Source organism: Phallusia mammillata, chromosome 6 (genome assembly GCF_965637545.1).
Source record: "Phallusia mammillata chromosome 6, kaPhaMamm4.hap1.1, whole genome shotgun sequence".
NCBI classification, from domain to species: Eukaryota; Metazoa; Chordata; class Ascidiacea; order Phlebobranchia; family Ascidiidae; genus Phallusia; species Phallusia mammillata.
In genome coordinates this window covers 2930517-2954221 of record NC_137257.1, presented here as the reverse complement: position 1 = coordinate 2954221, position 23705 = coordinate 2930517, and the positions used below count along the sequence as shown (strand labels likewise).

Sequence of the window (23705 nt, the reverse complement as noted above, 5' to 3'; positions counted from 1 at the left end):
TGTTTTCCATGGTATATTAAAAAGCATTTTGCAGTGTTAGGAGTGCTCGAAACAAACGCCCCTACCTTAACTTTGCAGCAATAAAACTATTTATTTCTGTAAGACGGGGTAAGATGTGTAAAATTTGTTTATTTTTTTAAATTTTGATTTAATTACAATAATAACAATTAATTTGTACAATAAGATGTCTCAAAAATGTCTTTGGTATACGACATACGTGGTCTTTCAACGGTTGTTTTCTGTTGGGCTGTGTTGATAAATACCGGGTCGTTCCCGTAAATTGTTTTCTCTACTTCTAACTGTACTAGAAAGTACACGTTCAACACTTTCTCATTAGTTTCAATATTCAGCGATTTTCTCGTGATTATATTTTATCTTGTGCGCGACAGATGTGTGATAACTTCGCAATAAGCATTGTTTTCAAGCACCTACGTACAACGACATGGCGTTTATGGTCTTGCTGAATGAGGTTGGACATGCAACAATATAAAATAGAATTTTACTGGATTTTTTTATAAACCTTACGTTACCCTTAAGGCGCTAATAACTAAATAAAAAAGCACCAACGATTTCGTCTATATCCTCAGCGAGAACGAATAAAGCTACCTATTGATTAGACTCTACAACACAAAAAATGATAAACTGATGTGTTTGTAAGTGACCTCAAAGGGTAAATTTACTTTGAAAAACTGTTCATGTAAGTTTGAAATTAGGGTCATCTTATCAATCAAAAATTCCGTTCACATCTTGGTCAAGACTATTTTCACAAAACTGTTATTTTCAAGAAATCCAACAAGTTTCCAAGAAAATAAATGCAACAACAAGTCGATTTAGGAGAGATCTTGTTTGTGATGCATTACTTTTTATCTTAAAATATGTTTTGTTTGTTGAATCTTGACGTAAAAAGTCTCCAAAACTCCACAGAAACAGGGAGAATTGGATTTATATTTAAAAGCTATTGTTTTCACATCACATATAAATTTAACCCAATTTGCTGTTCGAAGATGCTCTGACAAGAAAAGGTCATAAACAAACAAGCTACTGATTTCAAACACACTTAAAATGTGGTTATATGCTTGTTATAAGACCAATATTGTCATATTTCTCCAAGTGCTGAGCATTGTTGTGAAGCAAAGAAAAGCAATTTTAAAACACACAAAAAAGGATAAAAAACTTTATGATATATGACAAACAAATGTCATTTTAAATATTATTTTAGATAGAGTCTGAAATAAAAATATTCAATACCTGTTAAAAAAACATAATAACAAACTAACTTCTTCACTTTTGTTGTGGAAAATACACAAAAAACTAAATGTAAAGATATGTACATAATGAATAAACTGAGTATAAAACACAGGAAAGAACATGGCATTGGACATTGCACAAACACTTTCTGAGATACAAGCACCAGTAGGAAACTCAAGTTCATTTTCGTCATCATTGTTCCTTGTTTTTTGACCGTCCATTAAACTGGCATAGATTTACTAACTGTTCTGCTAACAGCACTGGTAAAAAGTTTTGATATAAATGATAGTCCAGTTTGTCCCCCAGGAATATAGCTGACCAGATACCTTAAAAAAGAAAAAAATTTCAGGTTATTTAAATATATATCAAGCATTGTGGTATCATTGTTGGGTGGATGTTTTTGCAAAGGCATTTATGATGAATTGTACACATTTACAATTTACACCCATACAGCAGGCGTATATATATGTGTGTCTGAATATACAACAATGATTGCTAGGGCTAATGTAGTTTTGGGTTTAAAAAGATACATTATTTTTACATTATAGGTGAAGACAGGTTAATACACAAATGTGTAGGTGTAACACTTTTAGTTAGGCTCAGTGTACATTCTAGCCATTGCGAAAAATTGCAAATAAGTTGCACTCACATTATCTTCACCAATGCCCAAAATTGACTTCACAACAAGAAGGCGAAAATTTTAGTAATACATTTGTTGATGTTTATCAAATTAAGACAACTTTATGTGCTGGCCAATGTTACAATACAAAGATTAAAATCAGCTTTCCATATTAAATACTATACAAATACCTACCAAAGTAGTGCTACTATTTGAATCACTGCAGCAATTGATGTGAATAAAGTGCTTCTAAGCCACATTGCAAAATAAAGCGTCGCAAAAAGTGATCCAAAATATGCTGTTGTAAATGGTAAACGTTCCCTTGTCATTAAATGTTTGGCGTGATTCCATGGACCCCAGAGAAATGAAAAACTGCAGAAATTTGAAATAGAATTGATTTTCATTATAAATGAATGCAAGTCATATATTATTACATGACGTTTTAAGGCTTACCTGTTAATCATAAATAAACTTCCAAGACTGTAAAGCAATGCAAATTTTCTTGCTTTTAGTAGGAGCAAAGGAACATATAGACTTGCCAAACTGAAACAGAAAATGCCTCCACAAATGCAACATGCAAATCCTATCAGGCGCTGCTTTCGTGACTGCAAAGAATAAGTTTCTAAAACTGTATTTTTCAAGAGTCGTAAGTGTAAGATTTTGGTGAACCTATTTAAAAGATTTTATTATATATGCAAAAGACTTACCAAAGCTGGGCACATGGGATCTTTTTTGGCTTCACTAAACCATGATGAGTCCGTTGGTTTTTCATTTTGGTCACTTCCAAACACACTAGGCACAGAAATATTAACAGATGAAGGAACCCAGGATGATAACAGACTAGCACTGTCCGAATCACTTTCAGAGGCTGCTGATTTGCCGAGAAAACTGCTTTTTCCTTTCTTTTGCTCAGCAACGTAAGCTTGGAGATCAGCCATGTTTTTTTCACTCCCTTATTCTTTGTTTTTGAACCAGAGGCGTGTCTTCTTTGGATACAATTACCGTTTAAGAAACAGTAAAAAAATACCGACGCTATAGTTTTTTTAAAAAACACCACTTTTGAACCCGTTAACAAGCCAAAAATGTAACTCGAAATCGACAGAAAAACATAAACAGCGCTAAAGTGTATACTATGCAATGACAACATACGTCATCTGTTTGATCCAGTCCACGACAGGCGCAAAGAATCCAAACTATTGCAGTGTTTTGAAGTTCCCAAGCACGCATTTCTGGCAACTGCATTTTTTTGGTAGCGAGCATGGAAGTTTGTATTTTTTATTCGATTAAACATATGCTAATAGTGTTTAAAGGAACGACTTGAGTGATAAAATCTTGCAAGGTTCATTTCGGGAACAGGCAATTAAAGGTGCTGAAATGATAGTTAGAACAGAAGACGGGAAATTTGGCAGTATACCTCTTCAATTAACCAACAAATGCAATTTGACACATGCTTTTGAAAAACCTCCAGTCGTGTTTTACTCACCATACGCCAAACTCACTTTCTTGTAAGCTCCCGTCACATAATAATACCAACTTAGCAGATACTAACCGGAATACGAAATTACCCGCCAAAACATGGGGGGTTGAGGGCGCTGATTGCAATTTCTTGCAAAGTGCCAACTGTACTAAATTAAACATATCGAACTGGTTTTGCATTTGAACAATGTAAAAAGTTATTGCATCGTTTGTTTTCAAATCGGTCTTGTAGGCCTACTTTCGGATTTGGGCCTAGTGCTTACAATTTTGGACAAAGCACTTTGCAGCTTAATGCGTCGTTTTGAACTAGATAACGAAACTACTGACAGTTTGACGTATAAAATAAGTATTCACGTGCGGTCTAGCACATCTGTGTGGGAAATTTTCCGAAGCAGATCTAATAACGTCATTAGGGAAATTTCCAAATGAAAATGTTGGAGCCGCCCCGTTAAAAATTTCTGGATACGCCCCTGTTCTCACCCAGAAGAATGTTAAATTATGGTAGTGTTTTTATTCCAGTTTTATTTAGAATTTTATCTTCAACAAGAAAATGTGTTCTTGTGCACAACAGATGTGTGATAACTGGCAATAGGTATTGTTTTCAAGCATCATACGTACAATGACATGGCGTTTTAGGCGTGCCTTGCTGAATGAGGTTGGAATTGCAACAGTAGGGTAAAGGCAATTTTTATGGAATTTGTGACTGGTATACTACGACACCACTAATACTTGCATGTCAGATTGTGATCGGCTAATTACAAATATCACAACTACGCTATTGTGCAAGTTACATGTTTTTATAATAAACTTGTGGCGGCTTCTCTCACTACGATTATCGCGTTCTTGTTACTACAGCGAACCGGACAGATTACCTTCTTTCTGTGACTCTCGTCTTATGCGGCGTATTCGCAGATTGTGTTTTTCTAATAACAAACTGACTTCTTCACTTTTTTGTGAAAAAAAAAACTAAATGTAAAGTTATGTACATAATGAATAAACTGAGTATAAAACACAGGAAAGAACATGGCATTGAACATTGCACAAACACTTTCTGAGATACAAGCACCAGTAGGAAACTCAAGTTCATTTTCGTCATCATTGTTCCTTGTTAAACTAGATTTACTGACGGTCCTGCTAACAGCACTCATGAAAAGCTTGGAGATAAATGACAGCCCAGTTTGTCCCCAGGTGTATGACTGACCAGACACCTAAAATAACTGACCAGATACCTGAAAAAGAATTTTGTTTTCAGGTTAATGAATAAATTAAGCATTGCGGTATCACTTGTTAGGCGGATGTTTATAATGAATTGTACACATTCATAATTTGCACCCATACATGTCTGAATATATAATAATGATTGCTATAGGCCCGCTGTAGTTTTGGGTTAAAAAAGATAGACTACTTAAATTTTACATGACAGGTTAAGCCTACATAAATGTCTAGGTGAGGTACCTACCAAAGTAGTGCTACTATTTGAATCACGGCAGCAATTGATGTAAACAAAGTGCTTCTAAGCCACATTGCAAAATAGAGAGTCGCAAAAAGTGATCCAAAATATGCTGTTGTAAATGGTAACCGTTCCCTTGTCATTAAATGCCTGGCGTGATTCCATGGACCCCAGAGAAATGAAAAACTGCAAATTTAAAATGGAATTGGTTTACATTATCATTGACAGCAAGCCATAAATAATTTTATTTAAAATCTTACCTGTTAATCATAAATAAACTTCCAAGGCTGTAAAGCAATGCAAATTTCCGTGCTTTCAGTAGGAGTAAAGGAACGTAAAGACTTGCCAAACTGAAACAGAAAATGCCTCCACAAATGCAACATGCAAATCCTATTAGGCGCTGCTTTCGTGAATGCAAAGGATAAGTACATAATATTGTTTTTTCATGAGCTGTTAATGTAAGATTAGGAGGAACTTGATAAAGAAGGAAAAACTTACCCAAGCTGGACACATGGGATCTTTTTTGGCTTCACTAAACCATGAAGAGTCTGACGGTTTTTCATTTGTGTCACCTACAAACACACTAGGCATAGAAATATTAACAGATGAAGGAATCCAGGATGATAACAAATTGGCACTGTCCGAATTTTGCTCGGCAACGTAAGCTTGAAGATCAACCATGTTTTTTTCACTTTCCTTATTCTTTGTTTTTGAACCAGGTGTGTTTTTCTTTGGACACAATCACTGTTCAAGAAACAGTTGAATAATACCGTGGCTATAGTCTAAAAACAGTTTAAATCTTCCTTGGAGTTCTTATATAAGACTCGGACAGATATTAACTACATAAAACATTTTTTAACTAACATTTTTTACTTTTAAACCCTTTCACAAACCAAAAATGTAACTCTGAAACGACAGAAAAACGTAAACAACGCTGAAGTGTATGCAATGCCAACATACGTTTAAACATGTTTAAATACCCAAACACGCATTTCCGACAGCTGTGACTTTTTTATAACAAGCGAGGATTTTTCAGTTTTTAAATGATCTTTGCTTTTGTAAAACTGGCTAGCCTCCTCTAATAATAGGATGAAGTCAGTATTTCTCGACTGGTTTCATCAACGTTTTCCCCCAGGCGTGTTCTACTCACTGTGTGGTGAGCCAAAGTCACGTAGCGCTTTAAAATACAGTTTAGCTGCGGCGCGTTTTGTCATCATCCACCAATTGTTCCCCTCCACTACGTAAGCACTCCATAACGTCTTTAATGTTGCGTAGCTATTTCTGGCTTGGTGATTGTTTTAGTGCAATTCTGTCGCTACGTCTTCTTTCACCAAGCGAAATAAACTCAACTCAAAAATCTTCTTAGAGGATGATATTGTTCAAACCAGACATTGGTATTACTGACTATTTAGTCCCGAAATATTAACTAATTTGTGTTTAACTAAGAATGGAAAGCATTTTCGATGACCATGTTGCCTGTTGAAGGGTTAGATACTGTTCAGTTCAAATACTCTCAGTTCAGCTAATCTGTGTTTAAACTATAAACAAAAAAATCTCAGAACAAAAAGTTGACAGATTAATATTTAATCCTTCTCGTGCAGCAGTATTTACAAAAATACGCGTTGACAAAAGTCGGTTGCACCTTACGTGAATCTGAAGTCAATAAACGGTCGCCCGCATTTTCACTTCACTTCGTGGCAGTGATGAATACAAACAAGAATACGAATTTCGACCGAAGAGAAATGGAACAACAAATGTTGGTTAATTCTGTATGTACATTAAAACTTGCAAAAAGTGAAAACAGAAAGTGCTCGTATTAAAGAGCATATCACAAATTTCGTTGTTGGTGGAAAAAAGACTTATGTACATGGCAAACTTTTGCATTTTAGAAAAAGACGTTTGGTTCTATGTCTTGTTTTGTGTAAATCACAGCAGAGGGTTACAGGGCAGCTTGCTTGCGACACCTTGTGAAAAGCTAATTCATCCATTTTCGACAGTTGATGGCGCCACAGAGACACGGAATCTTGTTCCCTTCGTCTTCGAAGTCGAATTTGTAATCATAATTCAGCTGCAAGAAAAAATGGATCAGTTTTGTTTCATTTTAGTTAAACATTGTTTTTGAAGACCTGCTGACAATTGTTAAATATTATTTTAATGAAAAGGGTTTTTCACTACGGTTAACACCCAATACTAGAACAGATTGTATGACGTGTTTATAGAAATAATAAAGTATTTTTGAAACAACATGAAATTACCTCTTCTCCTCTCAGAATGTGTCGGTTCGAAATAATCATAATTTTCTTTTCTTTTTCAAAGTTGACCACCTCAGCAACACAATTCGGATTGCATGAATGATTAATGTACCTAAACGGACACAAGTTCAGTTTACTTCCATAATATTATTAGAATAATTGTAGTATATTATTTACTACTGTGAACCTGAGTTAAACCGTATTCGGATAATCCGGATATTCGCTTAATTAGAACAAAACTTGAGGTGCAAATAATTTGTAATGTGGTAAGGCTTTAACTAATCGACATCGGTTAAGCTGGAATCGGATAATCCGGATATTCGCTTAATTAGAACAAAACTTGAGGTACAAATGATAACTAATGTGGTAAGGCTTTAACTAATCGACATCGGTTAAGCTGGAATCGGATAATCCGGATATTCGCTTAATTAGAACAAAACTTGAGGTGCAAATAATTTGTAATGTGGTAAGGCTTTAACTAATCGACATCGGTTAAGCTGGAATCGGATAATCCGGATATTCGCTTAATTAGAACAAAACTTGAGGTACAAATGATAACTAATGTGGTAAGGCTTTAACTAATCGACATCGGTTAAGCTGGAATCGGATAATCCGGATATTCGCTTAATTAGAACAAAACTTGAGGTACAAATGATAACTAATGTGGTAAGGCTTTAACTAATCGACATCGGTTAAGCTGGAATCGGATAATCCGGATATTCGCTTAATTAGAACAAAACTTGAGGTGCAAATAATTTGTAATGTGGTAAGGCTTTAACTAATCGACATCGGTTAAGCTGGAATCGGATAATCCGGATATTCGCTTAATTAGAACAAAACTTGAGGTACAAATGATAACTAATGTGGTAAGGCTTTAACTAATCGACATCGGTTAAGCTGGAATCGGATAATCCGGATATTCGCTTAATTAGAACAAAACTTGAGGTACAAATGATAACTAATGTGGTAAGGCTTTAACTAATCGACATCGGTTAAGCTGGAATCGGATAATCCGGATATTCGCTTAATTAGAACAAAACTTGAGGTGCAAATAATTTGTAATGTGGTAAGGCTTTAACTAATCGACATCGGTTAAGCTGGAATCGGATAATCCGGATATTCGCTTAATTAGAACAAAACTTGAGGTACAAATGATAACTAATGTGGTAAGGCTTTAACTAATCGACATCGGTTAAGCTGGAATCGGATAATCCGGATATTCGCTTAATTAGAACAAAACTTGAGGTACAAATGATAACTAATGTGGTAAGGCTTTAACTAATCGACATCGGTTAAGCTGGAATCGGTTAATCCGGATATTCGCTTAATTAGAACAAAACTTGAGGTACAAATGATAACTAATGTGGTAAGGCTTTAACTAATCGACATCGGTTAAGCTGGAATCGGATAATCCGGATATTCGCTTAATTAGAACAAAACTTGAGGTGCAAATAATTTGTAATGTGGTAAGGCTTTAACTAATCGACATCGGTTAAGCTGGAATCGGATAATCCGGATATTCGCTTAATTAGAACAAAACTTGAGGTACAAATGATAACTAATGTGGTAAGGCTTTAACTAATCGACATCGGTTAAGCTGGAATCGGTTAATCCGGATATTCGCTTAATTAGAACAAAACTTGAGGTACAAATGATAACTAATGTGGTAAGGCTTTAACTAATCGACATCGGTTAAGCTGGAATCGGATAATCCGGATATTCGCTTAATTAGAACAAAACTTGAGGTGCAAATAATTTGTAATGTGGTAAGGCTTTAACTAATCGACATCGGTTAAGCTGGAATCGGATAATCCGGATATTCGCTTAATTAGAACAAAACTTGAGGTACAAATGATAACTAATGTGGTAAGGCTTTAACTAATCGACATCGGTTAAGCTGGAATCGGATAATCCGGATATTCGCTTAATTAGAACAAAACTTGAGGTGCAAATAATTTGTAATGTGGTAAGGCTTTAACTAATCGACATCGGTTAAGCTGGAATCGGATAATCCGGATATTCGCTTAATTAGAACAAAACTTGAGGTACAAATGATAACTAATGTGGTAAGGCTTTAACTAATCGACATCGGTTAAGCTGGAATCGGATAATCCGGATATTCGCTTAATTAGAACAAAACTTGAGGTACAAATGATAACTAATGTGGTAAGGCTTTAACTAATCGACATCGGTTAAGCTGGAATCGGTTAATCCGGATATTCGCTTAATTAGAACAAAACTTGAGGTACAAATGATAACTAATGTGGTAAGGCTTTAACTAATCGACATCGGTTAAGCTGGAATCGGATAATCCGGATATTCGCTTAATTAGAACAAAACTTGAGGTGCAAATAATTTGTAATGTGGTAAGGCTTTAACTAATCGACATCGGTTAAGCTGGAATCGGATAATCCGGATATTCGCTTAATTAGAACAAAACTTGAGGTACAAATGATAACTAATGTGGTAAGGCTTTAACTAATCGACATCGGTTAAGCTGGAATCGGTTAATCCGGATATTCGCTTAATTAGAACAAAACTTGAGGTACAAATGATAACTAATGTGGTAAGGCTTTAACTAATCGACATCGGTTAAGCTGGAATCGGATAATCCGGATATTCGCTTAATTAGAACAAAACTTGAGGTGCAAATAATTTGTAATGTGGTAAGGCTTTAACTAATCGACATCGGTTAAGCTGGAATCGGATAATCCGGATATTCGCTTAATTAGAACAAAACTTGAGGTACAAATGATAACTAATGTGGTAAGGCTTTAACTAATCGACATCGGTTAAGCTGGAATCGGATAATCCGGATATTCGCTTAATTAGAACAAAACTTGAGGTGCAAATAATTTGTAATGTGGTAAGGCTTTAACTAATCGACATCGGTTAAGCTGGAATCGGATAATCCGGATATTCGCTTAATTAGAACAAAACTTGAGGTACAAATGATAACTAATGTGGTAAGGCTTTAACTAATCGACATCGGTTAAGCTGGAATCGGATAATCCGGATATTCGCTTAATTAGAACAAAACTTGAGGTGCAAATAATTTGTAATGTGGTAAGGCTTTAACTAATCGACATCGGTTAAGCTGGAATCGGATAATCCGGATATTCGCTTAATTAGAACAAAACTTGAGGTACAAATGATAACTAATGTGGTAAGGCTTTAACTAATCGACATCGGTTAAGCTGGAATCGGTTAATCCGGATCTTCGCTTAATTAGAACAAAACTTGAGGTGCAAATAATTTGTAATGTGGTAAGGCTTTAACTAATCGACATCGGTTAAGCTGGAATCGGATAATCCGGATATTCGCTTAATTAGAACAAAACTTGAGGTACAAATGATAACTAATGTGGTAAGGCTTTAACTAATCGACATCGGTTAAGCTGGAATCGGATAATCCGGATATTCGCTTAATTAGAACAAAACTTGAGGTGCAAATAATTTGTAATGTGGTAAGGCTTTAACTAATCGACATCGGTTAAGCTGGAATCGGATAATCCGGATATTCGCTTAATTAGAACAAAACTTGAGGTACAAATGATAACTAATGTGGTAAGGCTTTAACTAATCGACATCGGTTAAGCTGGAATCGGATAATCCGGATATTCGCTTAATTAGAACAAAACTTGAGGTGCAAATAATTTGTAATGTGGTAAGGCTTTAACTAATCGACATCGGTTAAGCTGGAATCGGATAATCCGGATATTCGCTTAATTAGAACAAAACTTGAGGTACAAATGATAACTAATGTGGTAAGGCTTTAACTAATCGACATCGGTTAAGCTGGAATCGGATAATCTGGATATTCGCTTAATTAGAACAAAACTTGAGGTGCAAATAATTTGTAATGTGGTAAGGCTTTAACTAATCGACATCGGTTAAGCTGGAATCGGATAATCCGGATATTCGCTTAATTAGAACAAAACTTGAGGTACAAATGATAACTAATGTGGTAAGGCTTTAACTAATCGACATCGGTTAAGCTGGAATCGGATAATCCGGATATTCGCTTAATTAGAACAAAACTTGAGGTGCAAATAATTTGTAATGTGGTAAGGCTTTAACTAATCGACATCGGTTAAGCTGGAATCGGATAATCTGGATATTCGCTTAATTAGAACAAAACTTGAGGTGCAAATAATTTGTAATGTGGTAAGGCTTTAACTAATCGACATCGGTTAAGCTGGAATCGGATAATCTGGATATTCGCTTAATTAGAACAAAACTTGAGGTGCAAATAATTTGTAATGTGGTAAGGCTTTAACTAATCGACATCGGTTAAGCTGGAATCGGATAATCCGTATCTTCGCCTAATTCGGACAAAACTCAAGGTTCAAATAATCTGTAATGCGGTAAGGCTTTAACTAATCGACATCAGGTAATCCAGATTTTCGCCTAATCCGGACATACTCTTGGTCCAAACAGGTTCGGATTAACTCAAGGTTTACTGTAATTTCAGTGTACAGTGTAAAAAGTTGTAAAATTTCGCTGGGTGACTTGGCGAAACAAAACGTATGGACAAGATGCAGTATGTAAAACAAAAACAAAGCAATCATCAAAGGTGTTTTAGTGGTGTACAATTCCAGGGAACTACTACAATACTAACCGGGCTGGACCTCCGGAAACAGTCGCGTCCACAATATAATCCGAATCAAGTCTGAACATGTAGACGCCTCTGTTTGCTGCTTCGTATTGTTTCTCCCGCTTCTCTGCAACCTCGGAACGTATGATGTCACCAATGTATTCGATCACCATGGTACCCGGTTCAATGTCACGTGCAGCAAACAATCCAAGACCCTAGCAAATTCAAAAGATGGTTTAACCATCTGTGTATTTCGGAAGGATTCGATTTATTGGGCATTAATTTGATGTGTGTATACCAAAGATTTAGTTGCCTATTTACCCAAGGATTCGATTCCTAAATAACCAAGGATTCGATACCTAGCTAACCGAGGAACCGATCCCTAGCTAACCAAAGATTCGATACATATACCACCAAGGATTCGATTCCTAGCCAACCAAAGATTCAATTTATGTACCACCAAGGATTCGATTCCTAGCTAACCAAGGATTCGATTCCTATCTAACCAAAGGTTCAATTTATGTACAACCAAGGATTAGATTCCAATGCATCAACAAATATTACAACCCCCTTACCCACCATTTTGGGATTCGATTTCATAAGAACTGAAACCTTCACAAAACCTACTCATTGCGAGATATAAAAACAAAAGCCAATTTCATTAGGGTACCTGTATTCTGGATCTCGCCAAGTAAACGTTGTTTCGCCATTCCTGCTTCATGCGTCTGTATTGTGAAGATTTGGAATGAACGAAGTGTTTCCCGTAAAGCGACGAGGAAGCATCTCCAATTCCTGTTGACTCGTAATATTCGCTTATCAGGTTGCTGATGAGAGTATGAGGCCTAAAAAGAACAACCAAATTTTACGAAACCGATAAAACGGTGGTTTAGGGTTATGTAGATGGCACGAATGTCTTATAAATGTTCACTGTTTTCAGGATATCCAACTAACATTAAATAGCAGAGCAGCTATTAAACTGATACAGTAATCATCGGTTAAAGCGGATTCGGTTAATCCGAATCTTCAGCTTAATTCGGACAAAATGTGAGGTACAAATAATTTGTAATGTGACAAGGCTTTAACTAATCGACATCGTTCATCCAGGTCTTCACCTAATCCGTACATTTTTTTGGTCCAAACGGGTCCGGATTAACCGAGGTTTACTATATATGTAATATCAAAAACTTTAGGCCATGCTCAAGTTATCCACTAACAGTTAAGAAACACAAAACACAGTAGTTATTTTTCTAATATGTGTAATATTAAAGATTCAGGCCATGTTAAAGTATCCATCAACACGAATTAAAACCTTCACCAACTGCAACTGAACTTCCTTAAAACTAACAGTAGTAAATATCTCACTGAGTTTACTATGCAAGCCCAAATTAGTTGTCTTAAGTGCTTATTACAATGACTAGGGTCTCACATTTACAGTTTAATTGTGCACCTGCCTTCCTCTCCCCTCACTCTTATTAGAACAACTCCAATCTTCCTGTAGCGAACCGACTAAAGTTGTTGGAAGGCCATAGAACGGACAAGTTGTACGCCGTCTTGGTAAACACACTGGCAACAAACTACCCTCCCTGCAAGAAGAAACTGCATCTGTTCTATTGTTTCTTACTCTTTTCAGATCTTATATAGCTCTTCCTATGAAGCTAGTGCACTTAAATAATCTGGGGAAAAACTAAGCCCTCTACTGGTCTGATTTGAATATATCATACCTTATTTAAAACTGGTCAAATTCTAAGCAAAAGATTAAAGCCAGTATTCAGCTGACGATGACAAAAAAATTGTCGAAACGTTGACTGTTTTACACGCAAATGATGGCTTTGACCTTTTTGCTCAAATCTCCATAGATTTCAGATTCTTTAACTGATAAGACTTAACACTTTTCAAATGTAAATTTTCATACAAATGTAACAACATACTTTTTTCGGCTCTGCTTGATATGGGGTTCGGTTCGGGCACAACCGGTTGGATTTATGGCAAGCGGCAGTTCCAAAAGAGGGGATCTCCCAAAACGAAACTTGTATGAGGCACAAAGTTCGATGTTGGGAAGCTAAAATGCAATAAAGAAATAAAAATTCAGGCTTCTGGATTTACACCACAAAATTATAAATTAAAAATAACTCGCACAAGGGCATTGACCTTTAATGCTTTCCAGTTTTAGATAAATAAACACAAAAAAATCCTTTAAAACAATAAATACCAATCTAAGAAGCATTTAGGTGTAATAAAGCATAAAAACAGCCTTCGGTGGGATTCGAACCCACGACGACAAATTACCTAGGGTCAACTTTTTAAAATCCTTTCAACTTACCGATTCAAGAATCCTGCAGACCACTGGCGATGTCAAACCGAAAATATTTTCCCCGTTAATATAAGCTGGGAACAGTTTCAACATCTTGTGTTGCGAACGGAGGTTTACTAACTGCTGGAGAAGTTCTAACCATTGCTCTGTTAAAAAACAAGAAAAAAGTTGTTTTTATTATTATATGACTTGCCAACTTGCAACACTATACACATATCTGTTCATAAGTTTAATGAGGAAAATAACTTTCCAAATAGACGTAAAAAGTGACATGCTTCATTGTTCAAACGTTTCGGCAAATGCTCATGCCATCATCAGTGATATGCACCTTGTCGCTTTTTACGTCTATTTGGGCCGTAATTTTATCATTATACTTGCTAACTTATAACCAAGTATTGCTCATCCAGCAGTTTTATTGTAAACAATCGACGTTTCGACGTCCTATACACGACGCCATCATTGCTAACTTATATCACATTACTTGACATCTTAATATGTATGATGTTTAACACACCCAACTGTTTTAAGACTTAAAATAGACACACCAAATGCGTAGCTCAGTTTAAGTAGAGTTAGCAGTCCCGGAAAGGCTTCTGTTGTGGGTTCGAATCCCACTGAAGGTTCATACAGTCCAGTTTTTTTTTCAACGCAAGGTTGAATATTATACTGATTTCAATTCGGTCTGCTATTGTATTTCGTGCAACAAAGCGGTTGGATTCGAATCCAGGACTGTCGTTCTAACAAAAGTTGAATTTTAACGTTCAAACTAACCGTTGACATTATCGCCAGCCAATTCCACCCATTGCCCTTGTATGCTGGTTTCAGTTTTCGACCTGGAAGCCACAGCTTGATATCTCGTTGTGAACTGAGGTTTGGATTCCTTCTCAGTAATCATGCACATGTACTTGCAGCGTTTACGAGTGTTCTGCAAAAAAATGGCGTTAAAACATTGACACAACCAAATGGCCCCAATTAACAAGGTGAATAATGAGGCAGGCAACGATGCTTGTGATTCGACTTTCGACGGGCTTACCACTGAGCCTGTGTAGCTCAGTTGGTAGAGCGCGAGTCCCGGAAAGACTCTTGTCGTGGGTTTGAATCCCACCGCAGGCTAGATTTTTCTAGCCTATGCCTTGCCATATAGCATTGCTTGGGAGACCGGCTGATTTGCGATCACGTCTTCAATAGGCCTGGCGTACTATGATTTCTATATTAGTATGCCGTGATCGCTGGTCTGCATTAACGCTTCAGAGCTGATCCTAGTTATTGATTTAGATCTTAATTGAAGTTACTTACGTTACTGCTCCAGTATATGCGTGTGGCTTTGTATCCAACAGGGTATATTGCAGTCTTGCTGTGGAAGTGCGACATCTGGTGTGTAGAGAGCTGCCCCACAGCGTGGAACATTAGAGCACCAACCCGCAAAATGTAATTCTTTTCGCCTGTTGAACACAATTAAGGTTTTGGATAAATCGTAAGCGTCGGTACTAAATACATGCAAACCAGTACCGGTGACCTGATGTACATATGTTACTAACGTTTATTCGATTGTATGTATGGTTAACTACACTAATACTAATCCCTGCTACTGCCTAAGCTTCTTAAATCAGTATTTTGGGATTTATAGCGCATTTGTTCACGTTTTTTCCATGCAACTTTATTTAAACTACGGTTTTAAAACTTAATTTTTTGTAGAACCACACCTGTAGCCAAAACTGGTCAATGTTTTTTTTTGTGCACTATATAAGCTATTGCTGCCAGGCATAGTATTAATTTTATAGAGCTCTTCTGGCAAATGTATTTTTATTTATTTTTTGGGCAGAATGAAACAACATACAAATCGGTTTTGAACGGAAATTTAAGTAAGAATGAAAGAGGTTTCCTAAGAAGAAGCAAACTTGTTTTTTTTTTTGTAGTTTACCTTGGGTTAGTTCACCCTGTTGCATAATACTGGCGATTTGTTTGGTCTCCTGTCTCTGTACGTACACTTTACGAAATACCGCCAATGATCGAAGCTGATCCGATGCACCGGTAGATGGCGACGCAGAGTAGGAGGCGCCGTGAACGGGACAGAGCACGGTTTTGTCCTAAAACGAAATTCAAGTTTTAAAAGTAAACGTCTGAATGAAACGAATTTTTAACCTCATGAATGACATGTGTGCATAGATTCTAATATCTGAAAATGCATAGTGCTGATTTTATAACAATTAAATGTTTTGCTGTTATATAATATTGTTACCCAAAGTACCAAAAAGCAATAAAAGGACCAACAGCAAGCAATTAACTGTTATGTGTGTAAATTTGAATAAGTTTGAAGCACTCTTTCTTGACCAAACGGGTGGAACAAACTAGCACCAGGCAGAAAAAAGGAAATATGGAAGAAAACAATAATGTCCAATAAGAAATGGAACCCATAATTACAAAATGCGTAATTCGTAAAATAAATTCAACATCAACAAATATACATTACATGTTAACATAACTTGATTTGTGTAACTCACTTTAAAGAAGAGACATTCGCACTCGAGTGCGCATGCGCAGTGATAGATGTTAGTGCATCGAGTTCGGTTGCAACTAATGGTTGCACCCTTCTTCTGACAAAAACCACAAATTGCCGAAGCTCCATGTCGGACCGCAAGATCCACGTTGATTAGAGCGCCACCCTGTGAAGAAATAAAAAATGATAAAAAACTTAGCAATGTTTTTTGTTGTTGCTGAACCAGAATTTTGCTTTTTGTTTTTAGACGCTTTATCTTTCTGTATGAATTACCAAAGCTCTTGTGTTTATTGAATCGGGGCAAAAATGTTTTGTAACAGAAAGTCAGGCCAAATTAAAATCAAACTTTTTCATTAAATGGGCTACTGATATTGGAACAATTAATAGATTCATTTAATCACAGTACGCCAGGCCCATTGAAGGCGCCATACCGAATCAGCCGGTCAACAAGTGTTCACCACCATACGGCATGGCGTAGGGTAGAAAAATCTAGCCTGCGGTGGGATTCGACCCATGACAGGAGTTTTTCTTTTCGTTCAAAAAAATGTTTTTTAAACTATTTTCTTTGCTGTTTAAAAGCATTTTTTTATTTCAAAACATGGCATAAAAAATCCTAATGCCTGAGCAAAGACCCAAAATTTGTGACCAAACGTCACAGGAAGGGAAAATTATAAATCTTATGCGAGGAGTAAAATAGACCAACCTGCGTTTCATAAACCTCGGCTGACCACAGAGCACAGTTGAGATGAACCCACTGATCGACATCGAGGTTGAGAAGACGAGCTACACCCGTCGTTATCCCATCTCCACTTGTTCCACATAAAACACAGACTCGCGTATCACGCGTATCTTGCGGAGGCTGCAAAGAAATGATCAATTATAAATTGGTACCCTGAACATTTGATGCATCAATCCATTAACAAGGCATTTTCACTCGATAACCCAGAGGTTTTTGGGGTGAAAAAGATCAAGGGTAACATTTGCTCTTGGATTTTTTAGTGGGATTTGGCTTTTGGAATTTTACCCAAAAACTAACTTTTCTTAGCCCATTTTTCTTATTAAAAATGTATTTGTTTTGTCAAAAAAGAATAAACTTAGGTACACAAGACACGGAGTTAATGATGACAATTATTTTTGTCGAAACGTATGTTTAATAAAAGAAGTACGTTTTAGTCTACTTACTTGGCAATTTGGTTTTTATTTAAAAAAAGAATGAAATGTGTTAAAATAAAGTTTTCTGTAGAAAACAAATTAGGTCAAACAAAATGGGTAAAAAATTAGTGGATTTTACAAATATTTTTTTGAAAAACTGTTACAATTAAATCTATTACAAAACAACTATTTTTTGTGCAATAATTTTTACTTCAAAATAGAGTTCATACCTTCAAAGCAGAACCATATTTGTTGAGCAGCGCATCAACATCAGGTGGTGGTTTCTGATTGGTCGCTTTCACCACTGTTACCGTTACGGTCCAACGCTTCCACTTAATCCCTTTCCATCGCTTGGTCGTAATTCTAGTGTCCTCGCCTATAATGAAAAAAAATCTTTATTATTGGATTTGCCCCCAAAAATCTGCATGTGAGTTTAACATATTGGCGGTTTTTAACATATGTATGAGTGTGCCGTGATCGTTGGTCTGCATGGACGCTTCATGGCTTATGTCCGTATGTCCGTATGTCCATGTTAACTGATCACTGGTCAATCTGGCGATCCCCTACTACGAAGCTGACATGTGCAGCATACGAGGCAGGCAACGGTGCTTGTGATTCGACTTTCAGTGGGTTTACCACTGAGCCTGTGTAGCTCAGTTGGTATGAGCGCGAGTCGAGTCCCGGAAAGACTGCTGTCGTGGGATCGAATCCTACCGCAGGCTAGATTTTTCTAGTCTGTGCCTTGCCATATGGGAATGCTTGGTGACCAGCTGATTCGCGATCACGTCTTCTATGGGCCTGGCGCACTATTATTTACATGTATGAGTGTGCCGTGATCGCTGGTCTGCATGGACGCTCTTTGGTTGATCCCAGTATGAATATATTCATCATCTTAACTACATACAGCTTTGTTACAACAGTTTACCTGGCCCTGTTGAGCCACGCCTCCTTCCACGACCACGCCCCTTTCCGTCACCGGACCTCAGCGAAACTTCATCCACCCGGCCATCGAAGCTGCAACCCAAGTTATACATGCGTTGACCCCGGGCCGATAGATGGTCTGGGTCTGGGTTTGCTTCGATCAACGAGGAGATGTTTATCTTGGTGGTATGACGCTGGTAGATATGTGATGCCTTCCATTTCTTTTTCGTGGGTGGAGGTGTTTCGTTTGGCTGAAAAATTTGGACGTTAAGAATTTGGCCGAATGGTCCAGGGCGCCTGACCCAGATGCAGGCATATAAAACCTTGATCGGGATACGTTCAAACCCGTGAAAAATATTTTTTAAGATAATTAGTTTGTACAGAAATACTTGGTTGGACCTTACATATGCCTATAATGTACAATAATTTTATTTTAAACTAAATAACTTTCAACTAAATACATGTTTACGATTTAGGGGCTATGGGTAAACCGCTGGATCATCTGGGGTTATACTTTTGAAAAAGGGGCCCTATAATTACGCCTCAAAGAATAACCACTGAAGGTTTTACCTTTTTGGTGAATGCGTAAGTGAAGTAACATTGCTTGTTGCAAAATATGATATCTTCTTCTAAAGCGTTTTCCTGAAAATATAAAAACAGTGCAATCAAAAATTGTGTGTGCTCCAGCAGTTAAACCTTGTCCTTATACTTTATTCAGTTGAGATACTAATCATTAGCCTGGTGTTGCAAAACTTGATTTCAATATGAAGTATATGTGTTAATACGTTCAACTGTATTAAATGTTTAAGGAATTGAACAACTTAATAAATCTTGGTTCTAAAACTATTTTCTGTTATTCCTGTAAACTTGAAAGGATTTTAAAGCATAAAATTTTAGCCAGACCACTTTTTGCTATTCTATTCTTGCAATAAATAACATTAAAACCGATTAAGAAGTAAGGACAACCTTTTGACTTGTTTTTCTTGCCAAAACACAGCAACTTATTGAGAATATGATAATACTTACGTCAAATTGTGGTCGCCGAACACCATTACCCTGCACTGGTCGACTGCACGAGCAACAACGACGCTGATTGGGCTGAAGAATGTCCATCCCGCCTGATGCGTCACGCGACTAAAAACGAAACGGGTCACGTGAATTCAAATGCGCTTTAGTAGTTTGTCACCAATAATACGTTGGTGGAGTTTCAAACCGAATATTAACTCTATAAACGCAAAAAACTTGCTACAAAATTGTCAAAATTTAATGTTCGTTAAAAATGTATGTGTTTTACCCGTTTATCAGAATACCTTTCGGAAATTATAAATATAAAATTATGGGAAAAGATTAAATGTTCAACAGCAAAAGAAGAAAAACAATGTAATATTTGGCAGCTTTTTTAAATGGTGATAGTGTTTTAAATTATGTCTTTTGAACCATTGTTGTTTTGAATATTACAAAACACAAAACTTTATGAAGAAATAAGTCTTTCTGACTACTATTTAAGTCAGAAACATTGTTTTAAAGTTTACCTGTGAATCAGTGATCGCCTTCTGGCCGTCAGAGCGTGGACTTTCCTGCAGTTCAACAAAGCAAAAACGTTTAGTTACAGTGTTTGGTAAATTTCCTTTCACAGTTTGAACCAGAAGCATTTTGTAGCATTAGGTGGGCAATGTGATTTGAACCATACAATACGTAAGAACATAGGCATTTATGGACGAAAAAAAACATGAAATTAAGCAAAATGTCCTTAACCCTGAAGAGACATTTCTTCAAACGTTGCGCATAGGGCTTAATGTATAGTGATTTAATATTTTTAAAAATATAATGTATAACGCTGTTCTCCATTAAAAAACGCTACTTGATTGGAAACAAGTTTTGAAGTTACAATTACCTTCATCGAGGACCCGTCGGTGCCAGAACCGTTCAACAGTTTGAAACTTATAATAGAAGTTCCCAAAGCACGAGAAAGAAGAGATAGAGATTTCTTAACCGCCTAAATATACGCGTATTAAGTTATCCGACTTAAAAAAACAAAAACAAAACGAGAAAGGTGGCTTTTTAACATAATATTTTTATATTCTATATCCTGTTTAGCAATTTACTATACACATCATTTGATCTACACGTATTTTTGTTTTAGCAAGCAAAAACGAATGGGTCCCCACACAACTGTTTGTGCAAAAATTTACGAATGGAGTTGTTATTTTTAATATTCCGAAGGACAAATTAGTACACAATAAATCAACTTTAAACCACTTTACAGCTTAAAACAGAGGTTGGGTTAAATTGCTTGAACACGAATGGGATGTTTTTAATATATTTTAATATATTGAGGGAAGAACAATTTAAACATAAAAGAATCAGAGTTTTATCGAATTTCACAGTAGTTTGCACCTTGCTGGAGGAATTCTTGAACGACAGTGTAACAGAAACTTGATCTTTTTCATCCATCGTGTCTGTAGGAAATAAATGAAGATAGCTAATACAAAAATGCAGTGGGAAAACAATATGAGATCCAAAAGGCTTGGGTCCAGGCCTTCATTTTGACCCCACGTACAATTCCGAATCGTTCTCACGACATGGATATGTATTCTACAATGGCTGATTACGTACAACGCATCTTACAGACCCGACGTACTGTGGTTTAATCCAGAACTTTTAGAAGTGTTCGTGTTTTAATATCGTAAGCAGGTCCTAGTGATGAATATTTATAGTTTTGAATACGGGGTGAAACACCTTATAACAGCATATAAAGCAGGGGTTCTTGACCAGGGACACGTGTACCACTTGGGGGTACGAAGCACCAAAGCAGGGGGTACGACATGCACTATCAAATTATACGTTATTTAGGCATTTCTGTGAAGAATGGGTAACAAGTTACTTTGCTATATGTCTTTTACTGATGTGAATGGACTGATTGTTGGTGTGCTGTAAATATTGTGGAACTGACAAGGCAGTTTTAATGCAAGCATTCAACACGTAATTTATAAATACACTGAGTTTAATTCCTATTATTACAATTTTATTTACTTCTGTCGGCCATTGTAGACAGGGGGTACGAGAAAATTTCATGAAAGCTCAAAGGGTACGAGCGCTAAAAAGGTTAAGAAACACTGATATAAAGATAGTTACCATAAGTCGGGTAGTTGAGTTCGGGCAGAGACGGTGACAGCGGTCTGTACATCTGCTGTGTGTTTGTGCTGGCGATTTGAAACCTGGATAGATCGTCCTTCGCTTGAGCCATTCGCATCAAGGTTAACTTATCGTATGCGAACAACTGATCGTCGTCCGGTTCAGGCGATGACGCTTGCACTGCGTCATCAGTCAACCCACTGTAACGTAATACATGACGTCATAAAAATATAAAACATACAGAAAGTTTTCAAGTATATTTTTTCGGCAAAAATAATTCCAAAAAAAATTGAGGCAAAAACGTCATCCGCAATTGCACTATGACGTAACAAGTGACACCATAAAAAAGTAAAATTTCTGCAGATTTTTTTCCCCAAATTGTTTGAAATTAAACTGACGAATCACACCATGTGACGTAACACATGACGTCATGCAATTTAGACCCCCCCCAAAAAAAAAAAAAACAATTTTTTAGTAAAACCCTTTTTCTCCAAAATTATTTTCGAAAGTGAAATTGAACTCACGTGATTGGAGTTAAGTCTTCCATGCTCTCTGGTCCATGATGTGGAGGAGTAGGAAGAGAGTCCGGTATTTTAACCGCTTGCTGGAGGATGTAGGGGTCACTTTTTAGCTCTTCCAAAGAGTTGAGTCGCTCCCTCTTGGGCGAAGGAGGCAGAGATGATGGAGGAGTTGGAGGATTGAGATAACTGAGAGGATCCTGTATAAAGAAGCAGAGCTGTAAGTCGGGCCGCTTTTCGGAGTCGGGTTCGGGCTTAGGATTCTTCAAAAAACGGGCCTGACTTTGCTGGACCTGACCTAATGTCAAACAGCCCTAAAACGCTTTGTTCAGGACCAATAGTCTATTATTGTTCGTTGTCTTGGACATTCCTCAAAAGCTTTAATGCAGTGGTCGGCAACCGCCGGTCCGCGGCCCGGTACCGGTCCGCGAGGAGTTCGTTACCGGGCCGCATAATTTTCCAGGATAAATGCTATGAAGCATTTTGCCCATGTATCCCGGAGATGATAAACTAATTTAGGCATTTTCATTGCTAAATATTTGTAATTTTTTGAAGACTGGTCCGCGATAAAATTTTACTTTTAAAACCGGTCCGCAAAGCAAAAAAGGTTGCCGACCCCTGCTTTAATGTATAGGCCTGTCAATCAAACTTTCAGGCCTAAACGGGCTTCCAAAAAAGGAATGGGGTTCGGGCTTGTACTTTCGGGTTTGAGCCGGGTAAAACTAAAATCAGTTAACAATATTTAGAGTCAAGAATTGAAAAAATAGTTTCTAACTCCCACTCCTAGTCTTTGTAAAGTCCTACTCTGACTCCATCTTAACCCCCGACTCTTTACAACTCCGACTCAAACTCAGTAACTCTTATTTCCAATTTTAACGTTGGAATTTAAAGTTGTTTTCACCAACCTTGCTCAGTATGAGATCGTAGTAATCCGGCAATCCCTTGTAAGTCGCATTGCCAATAGTTCCTTCTAACAATGATTTGGACAGAGGTAAACCAGTTCCCTTCGGCATGCACATGTTAAAGTTCAGTTTAATCTCTGGCTCCACTAGCGGCGGCAAAGGCAACTGTAAAAAATCAGAAACTGTACCTGTAAAAATCTTAATTAATAGCTGATTTTTTTGAACATGTATGCTTTGGTTTGATTTAGCAGCTATGGTTGAGAGTAATTTTTTTCAACAAAATTAAACACTGGTTAAGAAGAATCATAGTACGCCAGGCCTATCAAAGGCGTGTACCGAATCAGCTGGCCTCCCAAGCATTCCCATACGGCAAGGCACAGTCAAGAAAAATCTAGCCTGCGGTGGGATTCGAACCCACGACAGGAGTCTTTTCGGGACTCACGCTCTACCAACTGAGCTACGCAGGCTCAGTGGAGAATTTGCCGAAATTCAAATCACAAACCCTGTTGCCTGCCTCGTGTTTTACACATGTCAGCTTCGTAGCAGGGAATCGCCAGTTCGACCATTGATCAGTTCAGATGAACGTACATTCATACTTGGATCAGCCCTGAAGCGTGCATGCAGACCA

At 37.1% G+C, this 23705-nt stretch overlaps 3 protein-coding genes and 1 non-coding gene across 4 annotated transcripts in view; 1 reads left to right on the top strand and 3 right to left on the bottom strand.

The window, feature by feature from the left end:
* Positions 1-757: 757 nt before the first annotated feature.
* LOC145233987 (uncharacterized) lies at positions 758-3035 on the bottom strand. The gene is made up of 4 exons (XM_080098757.1): positions 2575-3035; positions 2321-2472; positions 2063-2239; positions 758-1574 (listed from the first exon to the last, which is right to left on the bottom strand). Exons 1-4 carry the CDS (start codon positions 2803-2805, stop codon positions 1469-1471), a joined length of 666 nt encoding a protein of 221 aa, XP_079954883.1. The 5' UTR covers positions 2806-3035; the 3' UTR covers positions 758-1468.
* Positions 3036-4278: 1243 nt separating this feature from the next.
* On the bottom strand, positions 4279-5667 carry LOC145233444 (uncharacterized). The gene is made up of 4 exons (XM_080098171.1): positions 5292-5667; positions 5054-5193; positions 4803-4979; positions 4279-4572 (listed from the first exon to the last, which is right to left on the bottom strand). The coding sequence occupies exons 1-4, from the start codon at positions 5472-5474 to the stop codon at positions 4488-4490; spliced, it is 585 nt and encodes a 194-aa protein (XP_079954297.1). The 5' UTR covers positions 5475-5667; the 3' UTR covers positions 4279-4487.
* Positions 5668-6361: 694 nt separating this feature from the next.
* LOC145233816 (uncharacterized) overlaps positions 6362-23705 on the bottom strand; it is a 41590-nt gene continuing 24246 nt past the window's right edge. Inside the window, exons 31-51 of the mRNA XM_080098602.1 lie at positions 23081-23242; positions 22182-22375; positions 21658-21857; positions 20920-20981; positions 20417-20518; positions 20055-20099; positions 19549-19656; positions 19093-19164; positions 18527-18773; positions 17832-17977; positions 17153-17308; positions 16454-16615; positions 15874-16039; positions 15249-15394; positions 14724-14877; positions 13962-14098; positions 13570-13700; positions 12312-12483; positions 11666-11856; positions 7049-7157; positions 6362-6861 (exon numbers count right to left, since the gene is read on the bottom strand). Of these exons, the coding sequence (XP_079954728.1) occupies positions 6769-6861; positions 7049-7157; positions 11666-11856; positions 12312-12483; positions 13570-13700; positions 13962-14098; positions 14724-14877; positions 15249-15394; positions 15874-16039; positions 16454-16615; positions 17153-17308; positions 17832-17977; positions 18527-18773; positions 19093-19164; positions 19549-19656; positions 20055-20099; positions 20417-20518; positions 20920-20981; positions 21658-21857; positions 22182-22375; positions 23081-23242 (2955 nt within the window). The 3' untranslated portion in view covers positions 6362-6768. The remainder of the gene's footprint in view (positions 6862-7048; positions 7158-11665; positions 11857-12311; positions 12484-13569; positions 13701-13961; positions 14099-14723; positions 14878-15248; positions 15395-15873; positions 16040-16453; positions 16616-17152; positions 17309-17831; positions 17978-18526; positions 18774-19092; positions 19165-19548; positions 19657-20054; positions 20100-20416; positions 20519-20919; positions 20982-21657; positions 21858-22181; positions 22376-23080; positions 23243-23705) is intronic.
* On the top strand, positions 14992-15065 carry Trnas-gga (transfer RNA serine (anticodon GGA)). Its single transcript has one exon. It is a non-coding gene; the product is annotated as a tRNA-Ser (tRNA).